At 49.8% G+C, this 25,000-nt stretch overlaps 6 protein-coding genes and 1 long non-coding RNA gene across 8 annotated transcripts in view; 4 read left to right on the forward strand and 3 right to left on the reverse strand.

Annotated features, from left to right (window-relative positions):
• Positions 1-3,362: 3,362 nt before the first annotated feature.
• LOC128274147 (uncharacterized) lies at positions 3,363-4,252 on the reverse strand. 2 transcript variants are annotated; one of them, XR_008269289.1, is made up of 3 exons: positions 4,139-4,252; positions 3,885-4,037; positions 3,363-3,436 (listed from the first exon to the last, which is right to left on the reverse strand). It is a non-coding gene; the product is annotated as an uncharacterized LOC128274147 (long non-coding RNA). The 2 variants fall into 2 exon arrangements; XR_008269288.1 differs by having other exon boundaries at positions 4,111-4,239.
• A 1,047-nt stretch (positions 4,253-5,299) lies between these two features.
• LOC128274365 (40S ribosomal protein S15-like) lies at positions 5,300-5,963 on the forward strand. The gene has a single exon (XM_053012537.1). It carries the CDS (start codon positions 5,400-5,402, stop codon positions 5,847-5,849), a length of 450 nt encoding a protein of 149 aa, XP_052868497.1. The 5' UTR covers positions 5,300-5,399; the 3' UTR covers positions 5,850-5,963.
• An 82-nt stretch (positions 5,964-6,045) lies between these two features.
• On the reverse strand, positions 6,046-6,692 carry LOC128274156 (uncharacterized). The gene is made up of 2 exons (XM_053012264.1): positions 6,424-6,692; positions 6,046-6,361 (listed from the first exon to the last, which is right to left on the reverse strand). The coding sequence occupies exons 1-2, from the start codon at positions 6,690-6,692 to the stop codon at positions 6,046-6,048; spliced, it is 585 nt and encodes a 194-aa protein (XP_052868224.1).
• A 460-nt stretch (positions 6,693-7,152) lies between these two features.
• LOC128274726 (probable asparagine--tRNA ligase, mitochondrial) lies at positions 7,153-8,704 on the forward strand. The gene is made up of 2 exons (XM_053013017.1): positions 7,153-7,278; positions 7,355-8,704. The coding sequence occupies exons 1-2, from the start codon at positions 7,153-7,155 to the stop codon at positions 8,654-8,656; spliced, it is 1,428 nt and encodes a 475-aa protein (XP_052868977.1). The 3' UTR covers positions 8,657-8,704.
• LOC128272311 (short coiled-coil protein B) lies at positions 8,685-9,981 on the reverse strand. The gene is made up of 3 exons (XM_053010095.1): positions 9,864-9,981; positions 9,657-9,813; positions 8,685-9,581 (listed from the first exon to the last, which is right to left on the reverse strand). Exons 2-3 carry the CDS (start codon positions 9,706-9,708, stop codon positions 9,241-9,243), a joined length of 393 nt encoding a protein of 130 aa, XP_052866055.1. The 5' UTR covers positions 9,709-9,813; positions 9,864-9,981; the 3' UTR covers positions 8,685-9,240.
• A 1,112-nt stretch (positions 9,982-11,093) lies between these two features.
• Positions 11,094-12,966, forward strand: LOC128271318 (cysteine-rich hydrophobic domain-containing protein 2). The gene is made up of 3 exons (XM_053008784.1): positions 11,094-11,280; positions 12,329-12,539; positions 12,617-12,966. The coding sequence occupies exons 1-3, from the start codon at positions 11,159-11,161 to the stop codon at positions 12,782-12,784; spliced, it is 501 nt and encodes a 166-aa protein (XP_052864744.1). The 5' UTR covers positions 11,094-11,158; the 3' UTR covers positions 12,785-12,966.
• Positions 12,967-20,303: 7,337 nt separating this feature from the next.
• Positions 20,304-25,000, forward strand: part of LOC128272788 (G protein-activated inward rectifier potassium channel 3-like) — a 42,166-nt gene continuing 37,469 nt past the window's right edge. Inside the window, exon 1 of the mRNA XM_053010667.1 lies at positions 20,304-20,659. Within this exon, the coding sequence (XP_052866627.1) occupies positions 20,304-20,659 (356 nt within the window). The remainder of the gene's footprint in view (positions 20,660-25,000) is intronic.

Genomic DNA, 25,000 nt, shown 5'->3' on the forward strand with positions numbered 1-25,000 from the left:
ATTTTGTTGACAGAGGACGGCGGTATCGGAGATGATATTTGAAATGTGTATTAAAATCTTTGCGCTGGTAGTTATGCACAAAAGCCCCTATGGCATTAAAAAAAACTCTTATCGTGTTCGGGAAGTCTACCAAAATGAACCGTTTGCCTGTGGACTTGTTAGTCCAAACAGAATTTAACAAGAGTTTTTTAGAAAAAAATTTGTTTAGGTACTTGCTCATTTTGTTTTTCGCGCATTCGATGCTATGTTTCTTCACTTTGATTTTACCACCGTTGAAGAATTCCGCCGTTTCGTTTCCTAACTTCTCCTCCTTCCCCCTAGCGTGCTCTTCAAATGCGTGTAGATTATCATCGTTCAGCGGCAGCCATTTTGCTATAGATGATGCCGTTGCAGATGATGTTGATGCGTATGCGTATGTTATCTGTAGGTCCTTATTATGAATTTTCGAATGAAGTGTCAGACTACTTGATGAGTAAAAGGCCTTGTCACATATTTTACACTGGTATGGCCTTTCGCCAGTGTGAGTGCGGATATGAACCTTTAGATGAGATGATTGTGCGAACCTTGATGAACAATAAGGACACTGATGCTGTTGGTCCTTATTGTGTATTTTCGAATGTACTGCCACATTGCATGATGTCGTGAACGCTTTGCCACAGACTTCACACTGGTATGGCTTTTCGCTGGTATGAGTGCGGATGTGTACCTTTAGCAGGCTTAAAAAAGGATATGTTGCCGAACAATGAGGGCAATGGTGCTTGTGGTTTTTGGAATGACTTTTACTATGGGTGTTCCGAGTTTCGGGGCTCAAGACGTTTTGAATTGATTCTGCTGCTGAATCATCATCACACGTATTGTCTGCCACGGCCACAGGATGATCTTTCTGATCCTGACAGATCGATTCCAAAGGATTTGTTTTTTGGGTATCCTGCTTATGATCCAGAACATCATTCGTTGCTTGCAGCTGATGCTGCTCATCAACTTCTTCGTACTCTGATTTGATTTCAATTGGATTTTCTTCTGCCTCGAATAAATCGTCAGGTATGTGTCCACAGCATTCATATGTCATATTGGCTTGATGAACAGTGTAACACTTCTTGTGCAAATCCGTCGCTGCATCCGGTGAGGAAACTTCGGTTTTAATTGACAATTCTGTGTCAACCGTTTGTTCGGTAGAATAGTAGAGATGGTCTTGAGTGATTTGTGATCCGTTCTTCGCTTTGTTCTGCTTTTTCAAACGCGCTTCGCACATCGTGCACAAATACGATGGAACTCCAGGAGAGAATTCAATCTGTAAAAATAAGAGTCTCATAGAACAGTCTTCCTGGTGGAAAAGGGTAAGATGTCTGTTGTTACAATGTTGCTACCTGAACACCGGTGCATTCGGAGAGCTTTTGTAGTTTATATTGTCCGTAATCATCGTTCTCTAGAGCCTCCACAGCATCACCAGTCGACAGACACCGTCGACATACATTTGCGCTTCTGGAAAATAATTCGCTATTATACCTTTGAATCCTTATTAAACACGAACTTACTCAACACCATCTTCTTTCTTAATCACTGCCGAAGACTCCATTTTAACTGCAATCGTTTATTAAGGTGATTTTGTAAATGCGTCCACTTTGCACTTGTTTACTAAACAGAGATTGCTTCAATGGAATCTGCCTATTAACAATCTCGATTTCTGACAGCTTCTGGGCGCGAAAATTCGTAAACAACGGCGCTCCTTTTTTTTTTTTTTTTTTTCAATATTTTCCCGATGCGGGAACCATCCTGTTTCTCCCCCCCACCAGGGGCCTGTCTGGCAATGTGGAGGGGCAGGAGCGCGATGTATCATCGCCCTTTATTACATATTTACATAGTACATATTTACATATAGGGACTATACTTATACATTACATTACGCACATACACAAGCCGCGGATATAGCGTATAAACATTCTCAGCTCCGCTACGAGGAGCTGTCAGTCCGTCGCGATCCGCTCTTGCTCTTCACAGCCGGTTGATAGGAACAAACGGTACCGGTGGTAAACAAACAACATTGTTAACAGCAAACGGTTAGCGAAGTGTTCGCCTAGCAGCTGCAGCGGCAGCTACGTCAGCAGCTGCAGCAGCAGCAGCAGCTGCAGCCTCAGCCTCCAAGCGTTGCTCTTCTCGCCACGCCTCTTGAAGCTGCTGCGTTACGGCTCGGCAGGCCCGGGCAAAGCGCTGCCAGCACTCCGGGCTGCGCAGCATCTCGCTCATCAGGTTATCCGGCGTGAGGGGGGTGCGGCCGTCATCCGCCAGCAGCTCCGCTCTTTCCCGCTGGAACCGCGGGCAGTGGAACATGACATGCTCCGCTGACTCCGCGGCGCCGGGGCACCAGGTGCAGTCAGGGGATCGTGCGAACGTCTTTATGTGCAGGTACTCTCGGAAGAATCCGTGTCCCGAGAGTACTTGGGACAGGTGAAAGTCCACACGTCCATGTTTCCTGCTGACCCAGCACGTGACGTCCGGGATGACTCTGCGGGTCCAGCGCTGGTATCGACTGGCGTCTGGCGTCCCCGCAGCCGCCCACTGCTCTTGCCACTGGCTGATGGTGCGCAAACGCTCTCTCTTGCGCAGGGCCGTCGCGTCCGGAGGGGGATGGGTATCCTCCGTTTCCTGTCCGTTCGCTGACCATCGTCGCCCGATGCAAACAACGGCGCTCCTGAGAGTGAGTAAAGTTTGACAAGCGCTGAGGGCACTCATTTCGATCATTTTATTAAAAGCGTTTCTATCTGCGGTGCCAGACGGCACGAAACAGTTACGCGCAACATGTAACTTGGTGTCAAATCTGTTTCGTGCCGTGTGGCAGGTGAAATATTACAGCAACAGAAACAACTAGTAAGAGAAATGTCAAACTTGTTTACATTCGTGTTTTTGGCCCGAGAAAATAGAAATCGGAGAGGTTGATTTCTGAATAATCTTTTCGCTTTTTTTTAGATATTGTTGCTGTACCGGCAAGATGGGATTGAACAAAGTGACAACAGGCCAATCGTCCGGCACCAGGACCGCACATCCAGAATCATTGCTAGCCAAACAGAGCTGATGAAAGAGATGACCATTACGGCGAACAGATGTAGCGTTTACGAAAAAGCCACACCAATTCACGTTATTTCCCGAACATCCGGATTCATATTATACTGGGAGTGATCACGAAGAAATAAATGGTTGATGCCATGCTTGGAATTATGCTGGTTTATTCTCTGCTAAGATTGTTTTGTACAGGAATCTGTAGGCTTGTGTTTCCAGTTATGCCTCGGGGAAATCCCGGACGGCGTCTGGCGTGCAGCTTGTTACTCGTCGCGAAGGGATGGGCGACGCCGAGTCCGTCGGTGAAAAACCGCATGTAGGAGCGAGAGATGGTTCCATGGATAACATACGCGTCATTATTCATGCTGAAGTCGAAGAAGCACTTGATGTTGGTTTCAGTTACTACGATTGTGGAACTTTGCTCAGGGTTCTAAAAAAAGGAAATACAAAAAGATGGCAATTCAAACAGAACGAAGGAAAACATGTGGATACCCATTCGTTCTGGACCCAAAAAATTTCCATGCTTCTTTCCATCGATGATATTATCATATTTTCTATGTAGCAATTTCATGTAGCTTCATTTCGTTATATTATAAATAAATGAAGCTATTAAAATCTATTTTATACATCTTCCCTGGTTCTTCTATTTAAAACTGTCTTGATTCTTGTGCTAACCAGATATCACATATCAAGTACACAAATCGGCGGAAATCCGGGAGCGTTTCAGACCACTGTCGGCACAAATTTTTACGATATAAAAAGCAAATGTACACCTTCTTGTAAACTTCCAACAAAATTAACCATCAATAATGACCGTCACTAATAATCACCTAACCAAAACATTAACTTCGATGTTCATAACTAATTGTTCCGTCCACCGGATCCGGAGCGTTCCGGATAACCAAGCTCACTACGCATTTATCCGAAACATACTTACCAGTTTTACGTATCTTTTTTGCTCCGGTTTGCTACCCATTTTATTGCTGAAATGGAGATAAACTTATAGTTAAAATTCAAAATAACATCACAAATAAAAATCTTTGCTTGTTAACAAACCTCTGTTTTCGTTTGTTTGTAAACAAACCTCTGTTTTCGTCTGTAATGCGCCCTGTTGCAGGGTCTGCAGACCCACAAAGCTTTTGACACCTACTGATCGCTTTACTGTCAAAATTGTCGCGGTTGGAGGCTGATATATCGTTTGTTTCGTGCCGTCTGGCACCGCAGTATGATTTACGGTTAGGGCTGCTTTCGATTTGAATCGGAATTGCGGTTATCTATTTATTAAAACAAAGAAATTCAACATGAAAGCTCTACTTCGCTGATCTTCTTCGTCATTTCATTCTTGTTATTGTTTCATGTTCTTCCTTTAGAAGGCTAGTGTAGGTCAACCCTTTCCAGAGAATGTCAACTTTTGTAAGTATTAAAATATCGTTGCTTACTTCGATAATGGCTCGGAATCGCTCTAAAAACATATATCAGGAACTGTTCTTAAGGGCCGTTTACACGTAGCGATATATCGTTGCAATGCCTTGTATGAAACCAATTGCAACGATATATCGCTACGTGTAGACAGCAAAAAAGTACCAATTTGCTTGTATACGACCAGATTGGCAGATCAAAAAAATTGAATGCGCCGAGCATCAATTTCGGTCCAATCTCCATACATGTGTGCGTGTGCTGACGGTGGATATACATGTGTGCGTGTATTGATGGCGGTTTGGCATGTTGTTTTGAATGTTTTAAAGCAAAAGTTTAACGTGAGAATAATTGCCTCGCTTTAAAAGCCATTCCCTTGACCACCGTGACCGATTAGTACTCTTGGTACGTTCTATTTTTTGCTTTGTAACCGAAACGCACAATCCAAAGGCAGACAAACACAGTGTTTCTTCCATGGCTGTTTCCATGACACCGAGATCTGCGATTGCAAATCGCAACGGTACATCGTGGCGTGTAGACGCTCCACCTTGGCTGCGATATATCACTGCGATTAATCGATACAAGGCATTGCAGCGATATATCGCAACGTGTAAGAAAAATATATCCAAGACACAATAAACACAAAACGCTTCGGGAGCGTTTCTCACTTTTTCTGTTTGTAGAAGCGTTTTCAATTTTAAATGACAAATTGAGTGATTTTTTCGTTCGGGTGGGAAACGCAAAACCGACACTCACCGTGGCCACTCACGGTTGACAGTTGACGTGCGTTTGTGCGTTGTGGAACTTCCGCTCCGGGCGAGCTGTCAAACCTTCTTTCCTAATTCGTTCTGCCCGAGAGGACGAGTGTCGCGTGAAATCCTCGCGGAAAATCCGATTATTTTAGAGTTTCTGGCGCTCCGATTGCCACCATGGCTGACAACGCACCGGAGGAGGGGGCAAAGAAGAAGCGTACGTTCCGTAAATTCACCTACCGCGGGGTGGATCTGGACCAGCTGCTGGACATGAAGCAGGAGGCGCTGATGGACCTGATGCACAGCCGGGCCAAGCGGCGCCTGAAGCGCGGCCAGCGCAGGAAGCCCCAGGCGCTCATCAAGAAGCTGCGGACGGCGAAGAAAAACACGCCCCCGAACGAGAAGCCGGCTTGCGTGAAAACCCACCTGCGGAACATGATCATCGTGCCGGAAATGGTTGGCTCCACCGTCGGTATCTACAACGGCAAGACGTTCAACCAGACGGAAATCCGTCCCGACATGATCGGCCACTACCTGGGCGAGTTCTCGATGACCTACAAGCCGGTCAAGCACGGTCGCCCCGGTATCGGTGCCACGCACAGCTCCCGTTTTATTCCGCTTAAGTAGAGAAGTGTTTGCGTGTGCGTACGTGTGCTGTGCGTCCCCCGCTCTGGCGTGTGGTGTTTTATTTTCCATCAGAAAGATGCATGAAAATATAATACCGCTGGTAAACAAACTCTACTCTGTGTGTGCGGCTAATTATTTCCCATGGCCACCGTTGGCCCCAAGGGGTTGGTAGTGCTCGGTGCCCGTCGTATTCGCCTCAGCAGCAACAGAACCGACAGCAAACGTGCTGCTCCGTTTCGGCCTCTTGCAGCAGCTTACGGTTGGTGGTCTTTCGCTGCGGTGCCCACGGTATGCGGCCTTCCGGTGCTACCCGATTGAGTTGGGTGGCCAATCGGCGTGGTGTGTTGCACGCACTGCAGCGAATCGACCGCGTACTCTTGGCCAACAACGGTGACACGGTCGTATCGGAGTAGCTACCACCCGTCGTCGGTTGCGCCGAGGAACCTCGTCGCCCGGACGACTCCGGAGTGGTCTTTGGGCGCACCGGATAGATGTATTCACGGCTAAGGAAACTAAAGAAGGGAATTGCGTTTTGTGATTCAAAACCATCAACTCTCCCCGCAGAGGTCGTTACTTCGGTCGGGTGTAGGTCCAAATGTTGTCCAGTCGCTTCTTGCTCATGATGGCCCCGAGTCGCTGCAGCAACCGGATGTTCTCCTGTTCGATCTTCTCCTGTCGTTCTAGCTCTTTCTGCTGCTTCTTCAGCTTCTGGGTAATGTGCACCCGTTCGGGCGGAGGATGGAAATCGATGGCCGGCACGGCCGTTACCACCTTGATGCGGTGGTTGATGTATCGTTGCATTTGCCACGGACGGATGAGAAGTTTCTCTTTCTTCGTTAACATATCCGAATCACGGGATGCGAGTCCCCAGGACGATGAGAAAATGCCTGTGTCAAGGATAGAATTTTCAAGACTACTGTTCCAAGGCTGGGTCGTAAACAAGCAACCGGGAGTCGCGTAGCCATAGGAGCGGTTCGTTGATATGGTAACGGTCAAGGCGAAGGGTGGGCACGTCCTCTATTTACGATTGATATTGAACTTTCATGTTACGGAATGGCACCATGGTTAATGAGGAAAAATGTTTGAAATGACGTAGATTGTGTCCATCACCCATAACTTCATTGTGGTCATAAAAATAAAACACATTCGGTGCTAACGATAAATTATTTGCGCTACACATTGCACAAACGTTTTCGAAGGATAGCGAACTTTCGTTATTTTAATGAAAGAAAAATAGACAGAACCTGAAATGTCACATCCTTTGAACGTTTCAAAACAAAACACAGTGGGCCTTTGGTTCGCAATGTTGCCATCATTGCATCGCCTACTGCTGTTTACGGCACGAAACTCGGTCCGCAGTTATCACCATTATCGAATAAAAGAACTCGCTACAAGCGGCTGCAAAGCGGGGGACAAAGTCAACGTTAAGGTAACCCAGCACCCTGCGCGGTTTCTACGGTCCTTAGTCTCAGCGGCACACCGGCTTTTTTCGGTCTTCCCCACAGGGATGGGTTAAATCGATCCGGAACATGAAAGGCAACCTTTTCGTGGATCTAAACGATGGTTCCACACCGGCCAACTTTCAGCTGGTGATCGACAAAGACAGGAACCTCGACACGGCGTACGGTTCGTCGGTCGATGCGTGCGGTGTGCTGGTTGCGTCTCCCAAGAAGGGTCAGCTGGAGCTGCAGGTGGAAAGTTTGAAAGAGCTGGGCAAGTGTCCCCTGACGGAGGGGTATCCGTTTTACCCGAAAAAGTCCTACCCACCGGAGTATGTGCGTGGCCACCTGCATTTGCGATCCCGCGTCAGTTCGATGTGTTCCACGTTCCGCGTGCGGCACGAGGCAACACGGGCGTTCGCCGAGTACCTTCAGCAGGACGGGTTCGTGCAGATTCACACACCCGTCCTCACTTCGAACGATTGCGAAGGTGCCGGAGAAGCGTTTCTGGTAAAGTCACTCAACGAACAGCTCCTGGCGGGAATGGCAAAAGAAAATGTCCCCCCGGAGCATGCCTACTTTGATCGGGCCACCTTTCTCACCGTTTCCGGCCAACTACACCTGGAAGCGATGGCGCACGGTCTCGATCGGGTGTACACGTTTGGGCCAACGTTTCGTGCGGAAAACTGTAAATCCAACATACACCTTTCGGAGTTCTACATGCTGGAGCTGGAAGAAGCGTTCATGGACACGCTGGAACAGCTGGCCGCGCGAGTGGAGGACATGTTGAAACGAGTAACGAAAACGCTGTTAGACAGAAGCGAGTCGGATGTGCGGTTGGTGCGGAAAGTAACTAAAGGGTCCGAACTAGGCGAAGAATTTGCGTGGATCGAGAAACCGTTTCCACGCCTCACGTACGACGAAGCCATTGAGATTCTGAGGGCGAACGGTGACAAACTGAAATCCCCGGTTCGGGCCGACGAAGGGATTAACAAGGAGCAAGAACTGTTGCTCGTGCAGCACTGCCGTGGACCGGTATTTGTTTGCTACTGGCCAAAGGAACTTAAATCGTTTTATATGCGCGAATCCGACCGGAACAGCCACTTGGTCGACGCACTGGATCTTCTGGTGCCACACGTAGGTGAGCTCGTCGGAGGAAGCGTCCGTGAGGATTGCTACGAACGGCTGTACCAAAAGCTGCCCAACCGCGACGTACTGCAGTGGTATTTGGAACTGAGAAAGTTCGGCAGTGTCCCTACGGCCGGTTTCGGGTTGGGTTTCGAACGGTACCTGTCCTGGGTGTTGAACGTTCACAACATCAAGGACGTGGTCCCGTTTCCTCGGTGGGCACACAACTGTGTGATGTAAAGAACCCTGCACAGCGAGCTACTTGCTTACGTGTACATAAAAGCGATTTATTAGGAACAGAATAAAACCAAAAGCGGTTACACAAAAAAGCGGTATTCGTCTCTTAAAGTTAATTTGCTAGTGGGAATGGGGATATATATTGCAGAACGAGCTATGGGTGACTTAAAATTAAGAAACTTTCCCCGCTGGACTAGAGGGCGACCGGGCGAACTGAAACCACCGCGTGAGTATCATACAGTATAAGGCCGGTTGAGGCTAACGACGAAGAACAGAATGTTGAGGAGAGAATACGTATATGCGCAACCATGTTACGCAGTGAAGGAGAAAAGCTCGGCCTAACAACAGTCTATTGTGTGTGTCTTTATGCGTTTCGCTGGCCAGGTCATCGAAGCGCAAGTGTCGATCCTTTGCCCCTCTAGAACAACGAACATGCCATCCGGCACGAGTATGTGTCTTTACGTTGGTCCAACAACGACTATAGTAGTAGCAGCGGCAGCGGCAGCGTGGAATATCTTTGGCTTCAAAGCTCTTCAGCCTGCAGCGCAACAGCATCCGAAGCGAACGGCGGCAACCGATCGTGAGTATTACTTTTTCTTTTGCACGTTGTTGGGCGTAGTCGACTGAAACACGGACGAGGCGGACATCAGATTCTCGATGTACTGTCCGAGCACCTGGTTCTCGGAGCGCAGCTTGAGATTTTCCTCCTTCACGCTGTCGACGCGCTGCGACAGATCATCCAGAGTGTTCTGTAACTCGAGCACCTGCGCAATCAGCCGTGCCTTTTCCTCCTGCTCGTCCGCATCCGGACTCTCGTTGTCGAGGAACTGTTGCGGGCTCGAGTTGCCGTTTGTGTACGAGCTCGCAATAGAGTCCAGCGATCGCCCATTGCACATGTACTTGGAGCTCTCGTCGTCGTTAATGATGACTGCGGTGAAGAGAGGTGAAGGAACCCGTTTCGAATTAGTTCACGAAACCCGCATTCCGTAGTTTTTACACTCACCTTCCAGATCGTCATCGGCGAGCGGAATATCGTCTTGCGATTTCAGCGACATGACCAAATTAGTGTGTGCAATCCTTTTGGAGAAATAGATTTTTCTTCACCACACACTCGTCGATGACAGCTACGGACCAGGAGCAAAACAAATGCTGGAAAAGCGCTGGAAAATCGCGATGACTTAAACGTCACGCCACGGGAACCACTACCAACCTCGGTTGCTGCGCTAAGGGGACAATCTCATCTCTCGCGGGGGGACAATCTCATCTCCTATCCAATAGCATTCAATTGTTTCAATTTCATTTATTAGCAATCAATTCAACACTAATCGATGAGCAAGAAATGTAACCCATCCGAATGTAGGGTCGGATTCGAGCAGTCTACTCGAATCCGGCAGCCCGTTCCGTAAGCAAAACGTCAAAACAAGCAGCACCACCCTGTAGGAAAAAACTCGCGATCAACCCGCTGTTGGTGGAGTGTGTGAAAGTGGAAGTGCTTGTTGCGTACGAGCGCAATCGGGCCAATTCTCCGACCACCGTCGTCTTAGTACGCATTAAAACGGCGTGGTGTTTTCCCGTTGGAAAACTACGCGACACACCGATCGATCGGCGGCGGCGGCGATGAATCACATTACGCGAAACGGTCGACAGTCCAACTCGGGTTCCTTCTTCCTCCGTGCCCCATAGCCAGTGACGGCGGCGGCTGACCACCATCGAATCGCGCAAAGAACCTGCTTGTGGGCAAAACAAAGAACATTGCTGCTGGTTCGTGTCGAGTCGTGTTTGTTCACGGTGCATCCTGTGGTGTGTGCGGAATTAGGAGCAAGGCCATCGGCCAAATGCTATCGATAAAGGGGGTTCCGTTTTTCGTGCATCATCCGTCGAGCGAGTTTCCTTAGTGCTGCTCACTGATTCGCGAAGGGCAGAAGACGCTAGACGGACACACGGACGGGCACATTTGGAAGGCGCGCGCGTTACGATCGGTTGCCGTCGTCCGGTGCTGCTGGCGAAGGGCAACTTTCAGTCGACGGCGGAAGGCCGTGGGCTGGCCTATTACGTAGTTGCTGCTACTGCTGCAGTCACGACGACGACGACGTTCATCGGAGAGCAAAACCACGACGACGGCCCGCAGCCAGAAAGGTGGAAGAAGTACGAAGAATAGCGCCCTACGCCTACTGTGTGTGTGCAAACCATATGATGAGCGCGTCCGCTCATCAGTAGGCGATGCGAAATCATACGTCTAGTGTGTGGAGAGCTTTGCAGTGAAAAGTAGAAAAATGCGAAACTTGCCATTATACCCGTCGACGCGGAAGGGCCGCACGGAGCGTGTCTGAACCTGTAGGACATAATGAGGGTTCATTGCAGTATCTCTTTGTTTGCGTACACTGGTTTTGTTTACATTGCGAAGAGTTGAGCGCGGACGGGCGAGCGATCGACGGCAGAACCTTAGTAAGCCGTGCATAAAGAAGGGCTGACTCGGCTGAGATCACACAAAGAACGCGCTCCAGCATGATGGCCGATTTCGATGCAATCTACGAGGAGCAGGAGCTGTCCGAGGAGAACCTGGACGAGACACACGTGCAGATGGTTCCGGATCCGATTGTGATCCGTGGAGCGGGCAATATGACAGTGTAAGTACCGGGCCTCGTTCGCGCCATCTCATCCATCATTCGGTGGGGCATGTGCGTTACGCCCCTTACACAATCGATCAGCGGACGGTGGTCGGCGGCGCCTCCGTGCTCTTTTTATCTGTTTCGTTTCGCTTTTCTCTTGCTTTGGTTTGCGTTTCGCGTTTCGATTTCGTTCCAACCGCTGTGTGTGCGCCAAGTTACACAATGCGGCCCTCTCTCTGCTGTCACCGTATGGCGCACCAAGACTGGCCACTCGAAAGAGATCGAAAACAAAAGCCCGCTCGGGTACGAAAATGATACGCACCAGGCACCACTGACGGTTACCGTGCGGGGTGGCGAAAGCAAGAACCCATGCGAAATGCAAGCCACACAAAACAACGCGCGCACTCGATACGGCCCAGCGGCCCCTCGGGGGGTGCGTGTGTCATTGATTTTCCCGTCCGACCGGCCGATTTAATGAAGGGCATTCTGCAGCCCACTTTCGCCCCGCGGCACGGTGGATTGGCACGATTTTTGAGTGGGTATGGGATGGATATAGATTTTCCGAGAATCCCGTGCCCCGACCGTCCCGAAATCGCGTAATAGCCGCTGACCTTATACCAAAAGGTATGCAGCGTACAACACGGAGCACTAAACGCCAGCTGACGTACGTAAATAAACAAAATTTCTGGCAGTGAGAGAAAGAGAGAGCGAGACAAAGCGAGAAAGCCAACGAGAGCGAGAGTGGGAGAGAGGTAGCGAGCTCTTGAATCAGTTTAGTGTCTTTTTAGCAGCTTGCTTTGATGAATCAATGAAGCCTGATCGGTATGAACGATTCAACCGGTCGATCAATCAAAGGAGGCTGAATTATGGAATAACACAATCATATAGTTGCTGTAAAGGACCAAAGTATTTCGAAAGATGGGTGATGATGCGACCGCGATGCCGAATGCTTCAGTTCGCTCACCGGCAAACAAGTCAATAGCTTGCCGGATGGATACATCCGCGTGAATAAATTGATCAAATGTAAACAATCTTTCTCCCGTTCCGTCTCGTCTGTCCGTTCCAGGTTTGGCCTGAGCAATCGATTCAACGTGCAGTTCCCAGCCGGTCTGGTATCGCGCGTAGCGCCAGAAGAATTCAAGGCGACCGTGATGCGAATCAATGCCGTGTTGAAGAAGACGCTACCGGTGAACGTAAAGTGGTTGTTTTGCGGTTGTGTCTGCTGCTGCTGCACGCTAGGGTGTTCTCTATGGCCTGTGATATGTTTAAGTAAGAGGGTACGTTGGCGGTTCCCCGTAATGCGATGGCTCCTGCGATGTTGCATTTTTTTAATTAACGAATTGCCTTTCCACAGACACAGCATACGCTAAACAAACTGCTCGAGTGGGAAAACAGTCACCTTTATCACAAACTCGGGCTGCACTGGCGGTTGAGCAAGCAGCAGTGCGATTCCAACTCCATGATGGAGTACGTACTGTTGATAGAGTTTATACCGAAAACACCGATCTACCGGCCAGATTAGAAAGCCCGCGCGCGACGACCCCGGAGAAAAGGAACACCCTTACGCGACCCCGGAAAGAAGCGGCGTCGATTTAAACACAATATCAACCATGTATTATTAACTATCGATTTCGTGAACTGTGTAAGAGCGTACTAGTGAAAATTTTATCATCATTATTTTAATCAAACTAACACCCCGTCGTCTTATCATGTGCTGCACACACACACACACACACAGTCAAACAATTAGGGTGTTAATTAGCGTTTTGTGAGCTTTTTACTCGTACAAAAAAGGGAAGAGATGAGATCTTTGTTCGCCATACTACGGTTCGCCGATTGTTTGATTAACTTTACTCTACGGTGCGGATTGTGATGAAATCGTAACCTAACTCGATGTAACACACCGAGTAAATGCTGTGTGGTGGTAATGCTATCGAAACGTTACATTGTATAGTGTATAGTAGCGGGAAGATTGTACAGAGTGGAAGGCGGACTGTTGTTGTAGGAGACGGTTTTAGTATTGGAACGAATTTGGAGCGAAAAAGGTCATCAGAAGAACGCGTGTTGCGTGTTGCAGAAGGTACTACTAATATGACAGGCAGAGTTGTTCGTTAGCTTGTTACACGACGCCCCAGTAGGCTGCGGGTAGATATCCTCGGTCGTCGATATCCCTAGAGACACGTTGAGCTTTTCTCCTTTCCTTCAGTAGACAAGAAAGAGAACAAACAGAACTTCTACCAGCAGATGTTCGACTTTTGAATGATCCTAGCGTAGCAAAATTGTGTTTTTTAAACCGTAAAACAATAGGTCCTCTGGCTACGGAGCGGTGAGAGATCCGCGAAGGAATGATTCTCGTAGTGTGACAATGCATGCGGCCGATTGCTTCAAGCAGCAAAAGTAAAACGAAGAAAAAAACACGCGTAAACGTGCGGCAATTTGCAGAGAGAGACGCCAAGTAACAGAACAATAATAGAACGCTATCCTTTTTGGGCCTGCGCTTTCGTCTTGTACAGCAATAGTGTTGATGGCCGTTGTTTTAACCCGGACTTTAGCTCACACCGCCATCGCCGCGTGTACAGGGAGCCCAGTAACTGGGAGCTTCAGATTCTGTTGTGTTCGGTTTCGGTTTTCATCAGCACATGTTTGTCCGATGTTCCGGTGAAAGGGTCATCGAAGCGCACCGAAGGAAACCTCAAAACCCACAAAAAAAACGAAGCACGAAAGAAGTCATAAAACTGTTTGTGGACGGAACTGTAGCGTTAGCCTTTTTATACAACGTAGAGTAACGGAAGCGCCTGAGACAGCGACACGACAGGGTGTGCATTCGTTCAATTTGCTGATACTGTTGTTATTTCATCAAAAGAAAACACGCCGAAGAAGCAAAAGTAGCTGCGAGGTCGAGAGAGCACACTGAAGTGCAGTTGCAGTGCAGAATAAAATGTTTAAAAACTGAAACCGTTTGTCTCTCGTGTTTTATTTACTGCCCTACCTAATGTGCGAATCCCCACCGTTCCGGGGCTGCATTCTTTCCTTCCCGCCCGCAAAAGTGTGCAAAGTCACGCCACCTTACTAAGGGGTGGCCAGAGAAACCCTTTTTGCATGGCACCAACTGGGGCGACATTGTTTCGGCGACAAACGCGGGGCCCCTCCATCAATTTAAAACCCCCGGGCCCGATGCGTCATCGGTAATGTCTCTTCCCCGCCGGCCATTTCACCAATTTTTCCCAACGTGTTTCCCGTGCGAAGAATTTTTTCCGTTTTTGCGCCAAGTCGCTGACTGCTTTGCGTGCGGCGGACACGTGTTTGGCGTCATACGTAGTGCGGCACCACGGCAACCGGCGCCAGTCGCCAGTGGCGCGTCGAACCCGGTCGGAGTACAGTGCACAGTGATTTGGCCGGTGCTAGACTGGCTGGGCGGCGGACAGCTGATTGAAAACCCCCGGAGCCGGTGGAACCTGTTCAAAGTTCTTATCTAGCGTTGTGCGTGTTCCAAGGTGCCACTCTCCTGAGTTCGACGTAGTTAACGGGGATCGGCGTCACAATTATGCCATTCAGCGCAACAACAGAAAGGACGAGATGAGAACGGAGACGACCGACTGATGGCCCTTAAATTATAGGCCAAGAGCTTCAGGTGCCCTTTTTTCGTTCTCTTCTTCATTAGCTTCCCGTCCCGGTGCGCCAAACGGAGTGAAAAAGGGTTTGTTCGATACATTTTTGCGCTACCCTTGCATTAATCGTCATCGGTGGCGGCGGCGGCTCGCGCGATCGTCAGAGAAATGTTGTGTGAGCTGTGTCTGTGTGTGTGTTTGTGTGTTGTGCGCGATCAGTCGCCCATCCGTAGCACAGGGCACACGCAAGAGGCATGTCCATCAAAAGTGCTACCGCCGAGCGGCGCGCATTAATGCCGCCGTACACCTCACTCGCTGCGGTCGTTCTTGCGAGCCGGTCTTGCTACCTCCGCGAAAACCCGCGGCGCGGCCGCACTCAACTCACACTCACTCTCTGCACTGGCAGCGGCAGCAGCGGCGAAGGCAGCGGAGGACGGAAGTACGGCGCCCGCTCTGTTGTCGCTAGCCGTCGTCGGCGGCTTGTCAGGAATCAGTCGATAAACCGTAACCGACGCGAACGATCGTACGTTACGCCGTCGTTACGCGCAGTACGCGAGATCGCCTGTCCCAGCAGCCGCGCCACCACCAGTGTCTGTCTCTTGCCGTCTCGGTTCGCACGCAATTCACTTTCTTTCGCCCCGCTGCTGTGCACGATCGTGCGCACGCGTTGTTCGTATTCTGGGCCGCCAAACGTGTGAGAGAGGGTGTTTTGTGGGCCAACCATCGAGCCAGTGTGTGTGTGTGTTTCCATTGTTATCCTTGCGGCCTCTGTGAGCGTTCCCTCGCGTGGCGGGTTGTGCGAAAGTGAGTGTGTCATGCCTTGAAGTGCGGGGTGTTTTTTGGTGACGATCGAGTGCGAAAAAAATAACCTACGATCCCTACGACCTTTTACGCGGTGGTCGGACTCGTGTGTCGGATTTGTGTCGGAACGGCCCAAGAAAAAAAGACCCTTCTACTGCGCGCCGGTTGCGGAAAACCCGCATTCAGCAAGTCCTAAGCCGGAGTCGACGGTCAAGGCGATTGCGAGCCGTCGATGCGAGAGCGAATCGATCAAGGAAGCCTCCTCGCGGCGGGGTGCTGAAAACCATTTGGCGTCGGAACGGTGCCCAGGACGAGCCGATCTTTTGAGTGCGTGAAGTGGTCCCGGGAGCCCCTAAAGCGTGTGTTTCCTGCGGCAGTGGTAATCAGCTTTCAGTTTTTTAATCGACAATCTGCTCTAAGGCTTTTCTAGAACTCTACGGCCTACGGCACGAACTACGATCTCGCATATCCTGTTTCCTGGCAGTGCAACGACCTGTGGTGGAGAGCACAGACGCATCTACGTGTGTGTGTTGGTGCACATTGGGTCATTGCCAGCGGGAGCCCGAGCGTGACACGAGTGACACGTTTTTGCGCGGTTTCGACGCGGGCTCGATCGCGCACAACGGCGCAGGGTGCCCGTTGGCGGCCTCAGTTAACCTTGGCGCGTAATTTCCAAGGTGCGCGGTAGCCGCGCACACAGGTGGTGGTGGGTTGCCGTCCTCGCCGCCGCCGCCACCGTTTCCGTGGCTCGAGCGATTGCGTGCGCTCCATTTGTTCCATCGATTTCCGCAGTGGCATCATGTTGCGCCCGGCTTTTGATTTCTGTGACCTTCACGTGGCCCGGTGTGCTCGCAAAAATGTGGCCTTTGCAAATGATCGTATGTTTTACCAGGTTGCAGGGGGCCTTTAGAAATGTGTGCCATGAGCATTTTTGAGGCCCAACACAAGGCCCTTGTGTTAGGTAACCGGAGCGCACATCCGTCCTTGTTCTGTCGGGACCCACTCTGGTTCGTCCTCTGGATCTGGTTCAAGGTTTAGCGTTACATTTCTCAGCGGACAAACATTTCCAATAAATTAAGACGTTTTATTATCATTTCCTTCGGCACCGGGTCAGCCGGTGTCCCGGTCCCATTGTCTTAGCGGCCGTCACGAGATGTTTAGCCCGTCCCGTCCAGCTGCTTAAGTGATATTAATTCGTCCACCATTCGTCCGAGGCGGGCCGGCCGAAAGGAAGGATTAGCGTGTCGTGTCTAAATCCGTGACGTGCACAAACATGGCATTCATTTTAATCTCGGCGTCCCCCGCAACATAAGATGCGCACGGGTGTGGGGCCCGCGTGCGTCATGCAGTGGTACGGTCAGCGGCCACTTTATCAGTAACAGTCTGCAGCATATGCTGTTCCGTTGGCCCCCTAAAAGGGACACGATCGCTGGGCTGAGTCTCCCAAAAGTAATATACAACCTGTTGGCTGAGGCCATTGCACGGCATTGCGCCACTCGTCGTGCGACATCGTCCTTCAGCCTGCCTGAAATCGGAAATAATCTTCTTCTCGTGGTGGCCGTGTGGATCGAAATTTTAACATTTTTGTTACTTTTTTCAGTAGCGAAACACAGAACAGAACCGCACGGGGCGTATTAATCTTCTCGACTGTCGAGCCCGGTACAGCTCCGACCTATGATGAATGAAGAAGTGACGCACAACTTCCATGTAACACGATCCCAGAATGTTGTAGGTTTCGTATTTTCGGTCTGAAATATGAAGATCACGAGACAATCTGGTGATAAAACGGTGGCGGCTGCTGTGCCGGTCAGCTACCAGGAGCCGGAGCAGGAAAAGGATAAGCTAGTGTAAACGGTCGCTAATGATAACGCCGTCGTGTATCCGCAGAGCACCTCTGTCTGGTGGCGGATGTGTATTACGGTGAACGTCTGGGAACGAAGACCTTGCCGCGTGGGTAGCGCAGTGATTAGAGCAGAATTTATTACTTGCCCGGAAACGGGTGTTTATGAGTCAGCTTCTTCTAGCCCGTTACGTAACGATAACGAGTGGGATATTACGGCTCCCCCCCTGGCACAACTGGCCAACGTCGCCATCGATACGGCTGATTTGCTTCGATCCTCCCGATTTCAGCCGAATTAAGGGTTGAATTCCGTCGTCGGAACGGCTATTTATCGGCACGTGACATCAGCCAGCCACAGCGGTCGCTGTTTGTTTGGAGAAATATAATTATAAATGGTCAAACGCGGCTGTATAGAAATTGGCCATCCCCCCCGTTTGACGTGGTTTGTGTTTATTTCCACTTTATTTTCCGTGGCCCGAAACGAATCGAACGCCAGCTCTCGTTTCGGTGGCGTTGTTGGCGCGATCTCAGCTGCTAATAATGTCTCCCATACGGTTGGAGGGGTTGGAATTTCGCGACCCAGCACGTGTTCTGGTCCCTTCCATACGGCGGCGGATGACACTAATCGTTTCCGTGCACCCGTCCACTGGCCGCCGACCGCCGGCACACGTCATACGATGCGTTGTTTATCTTCGCGTTGCAGTTTATTGTGCGGACACGATCAGAATAGTGTGTTTGGCATCTTCCGGAGTGGATCGGAGTGGACAGAGACAGTAGTTTCCCACGAAACGGTAGTAGTGGCCGTCGGCCGGGCCAGCAAAACACCCCGGGGGCCAGCCAGCCGATCGTAAGAAAGGCGCGTACCGCGATTTACGACGGCTAAAAATACGCCGTTCTGGCCTTTTTGCTGAATCCGGCCTTTTTATTGTGGCCACCGAATCCCGAGTAGTTTGATATGTTGTTTTTTGTTTCAATTTTTATGCTGGTTTATTTTTAATCTGTCTCGCACGCGAAGAGTCGAATGTCACCGATCGCGGCCGTGGCGACGATCTGCTCGGCTTTTGTTGTGACAGCCTTTCCGTTTTGGTGCGTCGGATCGTGATCGGAGGAACAACAGAAGGCGCACGTCTTCTGCCAATTGCGTCGCCCAAGCTGCGCGGATTTTTCGCTCGGGGTCACCAGAAAAATAAGTAAGGATTTAAAATCACAAATTGTATCGGACCAAAAAAAACGGTGTCCCTGACATTGGTCCCCTCACAAGGGGTGCGCTATGCTGCATTATGCAATCGCGAATTGGCCTTCCCGATGGCATGATGTTGGAGAGCGCTTAATTAGACAGTTGAAAAACTAATGATCAAACGTTCACGAGACGAACGAGGATTGAGTTGCACCATTTGTCGTTTGCCCACTGGTCGGGTGGCTAATTTATTATTTCCTAATGCGTCGATGGCGTGGGTCACCATTAGGCGGACGCGAAGATCTCGGGGGCACTGGCGGGAGGCCCCCGGGGGGAGGGCACTGATTGCATGCTTGTCGTCGTCGCTCCGATGTGCAGTAATTATTTTCTGCACGCCTTTCACGCCATTGCCAGTCGCTACTACAGCGACAGTGACCGTGATCGATCAGCACACATCACGATCGCGTTGCGGGGTTCGGGTTTTAAATGGATGATTAAGTCGTACTGATCGTACGGCCTTGGTTTTTCCGCGACTGATGGGTCGCCCTTCCCGATGCACGATCGAGTGGGCCAACAGCCAACGAAAGTGCGGCACCCAGGGCGTAATTAATAGATGATTGATTGGTGTAGGTCCGGCGGAAATACCTGAGTGCCGCCAAAGCTTTAATATCGAAACCGCGGCCCATGAAGACGCTTCGAGAGGCTGTCGCTCTCGCGAGCCTGTTCCGGTGCCTGGTTTGTGGAGTGTCTGGATGAGGTAAATGGCTTCTTGAACGCGGGGCCACCGGCAGCGATTCTGCTGCGACTGGTTTATGGGTGGTCTGTCGCACGTCGAGCTTAAGCCCGTCAAACATGCTTTACATGATGGCCTGCGGCCGTTGCTGAGTCAAACTATCAGCCTTGTTGATAACGGCGCAAAGCAACGGCAAACAGATTAAGAAGCGACAGAATGCAAATGAGAGGATTTGGCGGTGAAGCGGGCTTCTTCGAGAGACAGCGAGTGGGTGTCGATAAAACATCCGGGATGGAACCAGATGTGGCTGGTTGAAACAAGGATTTGGTAGCCACCGCTCAAGGACACTGGGGGGATGCTGGGTGCGGGTGCGGCGCAAAAGGGTTCCGGGCGTGAGATATGCTGCCGTCCTTGGTTCCGCCTGCCGTCATCCGATAACCGACCCCTCGCCCAGACCCCGACTCCGATGGCACTAATGATCTCATCGGAGTAAGCGGTAGCGTAGACTGGAATTTACTGACCACAACCCGAGATAACTGTGGCGTAATTGCCCGCAGACAGGTCTCTCGTCAGCTGACGACGTATTGGTTCGTCGTTCGCGATCGACTGCCTTGGCGGCCTACGATTTCCAGTAGCACACACGATGCCCACGGTGATTGGATGCTCAAGGAGCGAGCGGATAATTAGCGACGATTAGAGTTCTTGACCCGATCCCCGGTGCGGGGCGCATTTCCTTTTTCGTAAATGCCAACGAATCAGAACAGCTTTATTCATTTCGGTCTCTCGTCCTACCTTTCAGCAGTTCCACCACGCTCGCCTGAAAGTGCTCGAAAAAGTGTGCCATTTGTGTTGCGGCGCGGATAGAGAACCAAGTTCGAACCGATGACGAAACTTCTGGAAGACGTCGGCCGCATGTCGGACCGTTCGCCACCGGAAGCCGACGGCGATGGGGCCCAGTGCTGGACCAAGCTGCTGGACGATCCGAGCAGCAGGCACAAACCGATCATCATCGCTTCGGCGGTCGGTGGCCAAACTGGCGATGCCGTCACCGTGAAAGATCTGCTGGTGACGGCCGATGCGGAAACGGGCAAAGCGCAACAGACGGTCACGTCGGATGGCGTTGTGCTGGATCCGGTCACCGGCCAGCGGCGACGGCGAGAGTCAATTTTCGGAACATTCCATCGGTCGCTGCGGATGTCGCTGAAAGCGGTTAGCGACACAACGGGACCACTGACAAGGTAAGTGACAGCGAGCGCAGGCGACTGCGATTCATTTCGAGCTGCGCCCAAAGGACTCTTTGATGGCTGTAGGCGTCGACATATCGTTGCAACTATCGATGCGTCGCCGGGAAAATCCAGAGCTAGTAATTTGACTAGGCGCCCACTTGTCCGCGGCACGGTTCCGCCGCAAGTAATCGTTCTTTGTCACGCAAAACTTCTCGCAACTCCTCTTCCAACCAGCTGCATACTTGCACGGATCGTGGGATTACATGTCCGGCCGGCCGGACATACCTTGCCGTTTAGCTCATGGGGTGCGGTGCGAAAACGCGATGACGACTTCGGGCCGGAATCTGGCCATTGTTTCGCGTTATCACGGAATCACGTTCGTCTTTCGCCCTAGCCCTAGAGCGGAGTCCAGTCTAGACGCCCCGTTTCATCGGGGGGCTCCAAACCTTTGTCATTAGTATTATGGGAATGATTGCTGTTTATTTAAACACCACCGCGGCGACGAAGACCGCGACGATAAAACTACTCCAAATTGGCCGCGAGTTTCTATTTTGGGCCCCCAGTATCTTCTAGATTATTTAGGCGAAGGTCTTTACTGCACCGTGACCGCCTCACCGTAAACAAATGCACTCCGCCGCCGCCTGCTGATTTTTCAGTAGATTTTTATTTTATTTCACTTTTTTTTGTTATAGGTACATATTTATTTCTTTTTGCTCCACGATAAAATACAATTCAAAAATACATATAATTAGATTATCAAAAATTCATTCATACAATGTATAATAATGTTTCATGATTTTCTTTTTGTTCAGTTGTCTCTTCCTTTGTGTGTGTCTGTGTTCGAATATATTCGGTTAACTGTAACGCAACTCGGAGAGGCTGGAACCCAAAACCGATAGTTTTCTGAAACCGAACCGTTTTTTTACCTCTACACACACCGCCTCTGGTTTAGAGCTTATAGAGAGAACTTAGCAAAATCGTGTAGAGTACGCAACCGAACCGAAGTATCTAAATCAATTCCCAATTACCCGACAACTGACTTCCGACACAAACGATACCTTACCAAGGGGATCTTGATGAAGGGTGGGGGGCTAGCTATGACCACCCGGTGGACCCGGCCCCGGGTGCACCCGGGGTGGTTGGTGGAGAATGATTTTTATCGAATAAGAGGATTTTTCTTTAATACCGCGGAGGATTGCCACAAAATATCCTCGTGGGTAGAATTTCGAACTCGTTCTCTCTCTATCTCTCTGTGTCTCTCTCTGTATGTGTGTCTGTGGCAACAATATAAGGAACGGCACGCGCGCACACAAACATCAACAGAGCTATTAAAGTAACAAACCGCCGTCACCGCCGTTCGCGCCGTGCGGCCAAAAATGCAAGGGGACAACAACATCATTTCAAGCTACTAATTGTTTGCTGGCGGTTGCTTAACTACTATTCACTACTTACACGCAAAAAGGGTGTCCCCACGACTGGGGTGGGTTAGTGGGGTTTTTGGAAAATGGTGAAGAAAGTCGAGCGGCGCGCGCTCGCTTAATAAGGGGGACACGGAGTAGAATTGGAAGTAACAGTTGGGCAACAGAGATCGGCGATCGTTTGGGGTGCCGGCGCCGCTCAACAATGATTGAAAACGCAACGCAACAGAGGTGAACAGAGTAGGCTTGTCGCCAACATAGGGAGATGTGCCTAGCTACGTTCGAAAGGGGACAGAACTGTCGTAAGGTGTGTGCTTTTGTCGTAAAAATGTGCCTTGGTCGCGAATAGTATCTGTGGCTGCGTATCGATCAGATAGAGAGAGAGAAAGGGAGAGGTCGAGAGTACTATCCGGATCCGGGTAAGACCTCTCCCCTTTCTCTCTCTCCCTGGCTCGCTTTTCCTCTTAGTGTTTAGCGTAGAATATAGAAAATGGCATAAGTTTCTGTTCGTTTACTTTTAGGTTTTGGGCGAATAATAAGCGAGAAACGTGTTTTTTGGTGCGTGTTTTACACAAGCGTATATAGTTTCCTTATTTTCCATTTTCCTGTCGTCCGAGAAGAGTGTCCCCGCCGCGTGAGGCGCATCGGTCTCCGGAACAACAACAACAGAAAACTACACATATTGCCAAGAAGTAGTAGTATTGCCAAGAGAAGTCAAGGGCTCTAATTTAGTTTAGCTGGGGGCCCTCGGCCACGATAGAACGATGCTGCCTGCTCAACCTCAACCTAAACGTGCCGGCCAATGTGGCACGTGCTGGTTGTGGCAGAGTTGTACGAAGAGTGCAGTAAGAGAAAGACTTTCTTTTTTTTGGGGGGCTTAATTTCCATTAGTGTGTTCCTTAATATGCTGTGTGTTTGCTGCTTACGTTCTATACTTGCTCGAGACTCGAGACACTTCCCGCGTCTGGGTCAAATGCGTCCATTTTGGGTTCTGCTATTTGCTGTGTGGCGGTTGTCAAATTTAAGAACGTGAGTTTGTGGTTTATTCCCCGCTTTTACGCTATTATTGAATAACAATTAGTAAGTGGCACACAGCACCCGGGCCCGACCGGGGGACCGTAATCGTCCTCTGCGCTGCGCGCTGTCGTGTTGTTTAATATTTTTGTTACTTTTTTAGGTTATCTAATAAATATGTGTTTGTTTGTTGGGTGCTTTGTTTGGTTGTCACTAATATTCTGCATGAAGGGATGGACAGGGGCGTATGGCGGTATGGTGATCGTGTGCGATCACATTTTGGGTGTGCATCCAGAAGGAGGAGAAGGTGATTAAAAACCGTTCAAACCGTTCACTCCGGCCTCATCATCAATAATCTTACGTTAACTTTGTCTTGTCGCCCTCGGTCTTTGTCGGTTCGGCCTCGGATGCGCACGATCATGCGCTTCTTGCTATGCGCGGGGAATCGGGGGTGCACAAGGAACTTACATTAAATGAATCGAAACATGATTCGACGAGTCACCTTATCCGGCTTCATCTCTTGATTTGCGTGCGATTTAATTGTTACCTAACATGCTGCCTGTCACCGTACCTTAAAGTCGAATACTTTCGCTTAAATGGCCACCGACTACTCTTTGTTCTTTTTGTTATAAGAAGATAATGATGATTTAACACACTTTGCACGGTACTTATATTTGTTCCTTCGTTCGCCACCCTGTCTAGTGGTGTGGCCTAGACTTGAGAAGGAAAAGAGTTTTCACAAAGAGAGAGGCTTGTATTTGCTTTTAGTTTCGTTTTGTTGTTGTAAATATATATAAGTGTAGAGTGATAGAACCTAGCTTAGAGATAAACTGAAGTCTTGTGTGTTTTGTTGTTAAGGGGGGAGAGCTAGGCTTTTAGCTTAATTAATTTGCGAACTGCACAATTGAGTGAGTTCCGTTTTTGTTCCGTTTGCTTTGCTTGGTTATTCCATAGTTTGCATTACTATTTGGTTGAGTTAAATATGTTTTTATCTCTTACCACCGCTCAACCGAGAGAGTTTCTAATATTCCTTCCGAGAGTTACGCACTTGTATATCACCTCGCCGCGGCCACGGGTCGAACTCGTCGCGACACACACACACACACACGCACACACCCACACGGCAAAAGGCAACCCAAAGACACGCCACCCACCAAGCCAATGGCAACGAAACGCGGATTTTCCTCACTTTGTGTCGCCGTCTCCCCGTTTGACATTGACCAGCAAATGCTATTGAACGGCACTAGAAGGACACACCACGACGGCGAGCACAGGGAAAACGATCGCGATCGCACACACCTTCCCCCCGCATGGTGTGTTTGTTATTTATTTCGCATTTAAATTGGAAAAAACACGGCTAAAGATGATTCGAGACGCGCGCCCTCTAGGGTGGTGCGCCGTGTGTGTTTTGGTTTGTATTATTTAATTGAATAGTTTAACAATGTATGTTTTGCATGATTTGATTTGTTAATTTGTTTCACACTTGCCACAAGTGGCCACCCATTTCTGTGGCCTCGCTTTAACCACCACCACCACCGCCGTTCGTTCGCTAGTATCGTTAGTTGATTAGTTTAAATATTGATTTAATCATAGTTTTGTTGGTTGCGCTTATACTCCTTTCCTCTTTTCCAGTGTTCCAAATTAAGTTCCACATTAAGTACGAATAAGGTGCTGGCGTTAGAGGGCGACTCAACTCGCAGCGACTTCCCCCGCGAGAAGCAAATACGTTTTACTTTGCGTTTTGCGCTAATGATTACTTTTGTTTTGTGGGCCACTTTATCAATTGTGGAAAATGTTGGAAAGAAACGCTACACCTAAAAAGTACACACACACGCACACCGCACAAGACCACAGCTATCAACCCACCCGGGATCGCATCCTAATCGTGCGTGCATCCAATCGGTTTGCTGGCTAATGTCCT

The sequence above is a fragment of the Anopheles cruzii genome, chromosome 3 (assembly GCF_943734635.1).
Source record: "Anopheles cruzii chromosome 3, idAnoCruzAS_RS32_06, whole genome shotgun sequence".
In the NCBI taxonomy this organism is placed as follows: Eukaryota; Metazoa; Arthropoda; class Insecta; order Diptera; family Culicidae; genus Anopheles; species Anopheles cruzii.

What these genes read in the sequence shown, in the direction of transcription:
- LOC128271318 (XM_053008784.1), top strand. Translation starts at nt 11,159, where the DNA reads ATGATGGCCGATTTCGATGCAATCTACGAGGAGCAGGAGCTGTCCGAG. An exon ending in GGAGCGGGCAATATGACAGT is followed by an intron (nt 11,281 to 12,328) that starts GTAAGTACCGGG and finishes TGTCCGTTCCAG; the next exon opens with GTTTGGCCTGAGCAATCGAT. An exon ending in TGATATGTTTAAGTAAGAGG is followed by an intron (nt 12,540 to 12,616) that starts GTACGTTGGCGG and finishes GCCTTTCCACAG; the next exon opens with ACACAGCATACGCTAAACAA.
- LOC128274156 (XM_053012264.1), bottom strand. Translation starts at nt 6,692, where the DNA reads ATGTTAACGAAGAAAGAGAAACTTCTCATCCGTCCGTGGCAAATGCAA. An exon ending in TGGACCTACACCCGACCGAA is followed by an intron (nt 6,362 to 6,423) that starts GTAACGACCTCT and finishes TCCCTTCTTTAG; the next exon opens with TTTCCTTAGCCGTGAATACA.
- LOC128272311 (XM_053010095.1), bottom strand. Translation starts at nt 9,708, where the DNA reads ATGTCGCTGAAATCGCAAGACGATATTCCGCTCGCCGATGACGATCTG. An exon ending in CGCCGATGACGATCTGGAAG is followed by an intron (nt 9,582 to 9,656) that starts GTGAGTGTAAAA and finishes TCTTCACCGCAG; the next exon opens with TCATCATTAACGACGACGAG.
- LOC128274726 (XM_053013017.1), top strand. Translation starts at nt 7,153, where the DNA reads ATGTTGCCATCATTGCATCGCCTACTGCTGTTTACGGCACGAAACTCG. An exon ending in GGGACAAAGTCAACGTTAAG is followed by an intron (nt 7,279 to 7,354) that starts GTAACCCAGCAC and finishes TCTTCCCCACAG; the next exon opens with GGATGGGTTAAATCGATCCG.
- LOC128274365 (XM_053012537.1), top strand. Translation starts at nt 5,400, where the DNA reads ATGGCTGACAACGCACCGGAGGAGGGGGCAAAGAAGAAGCGTACGTTC.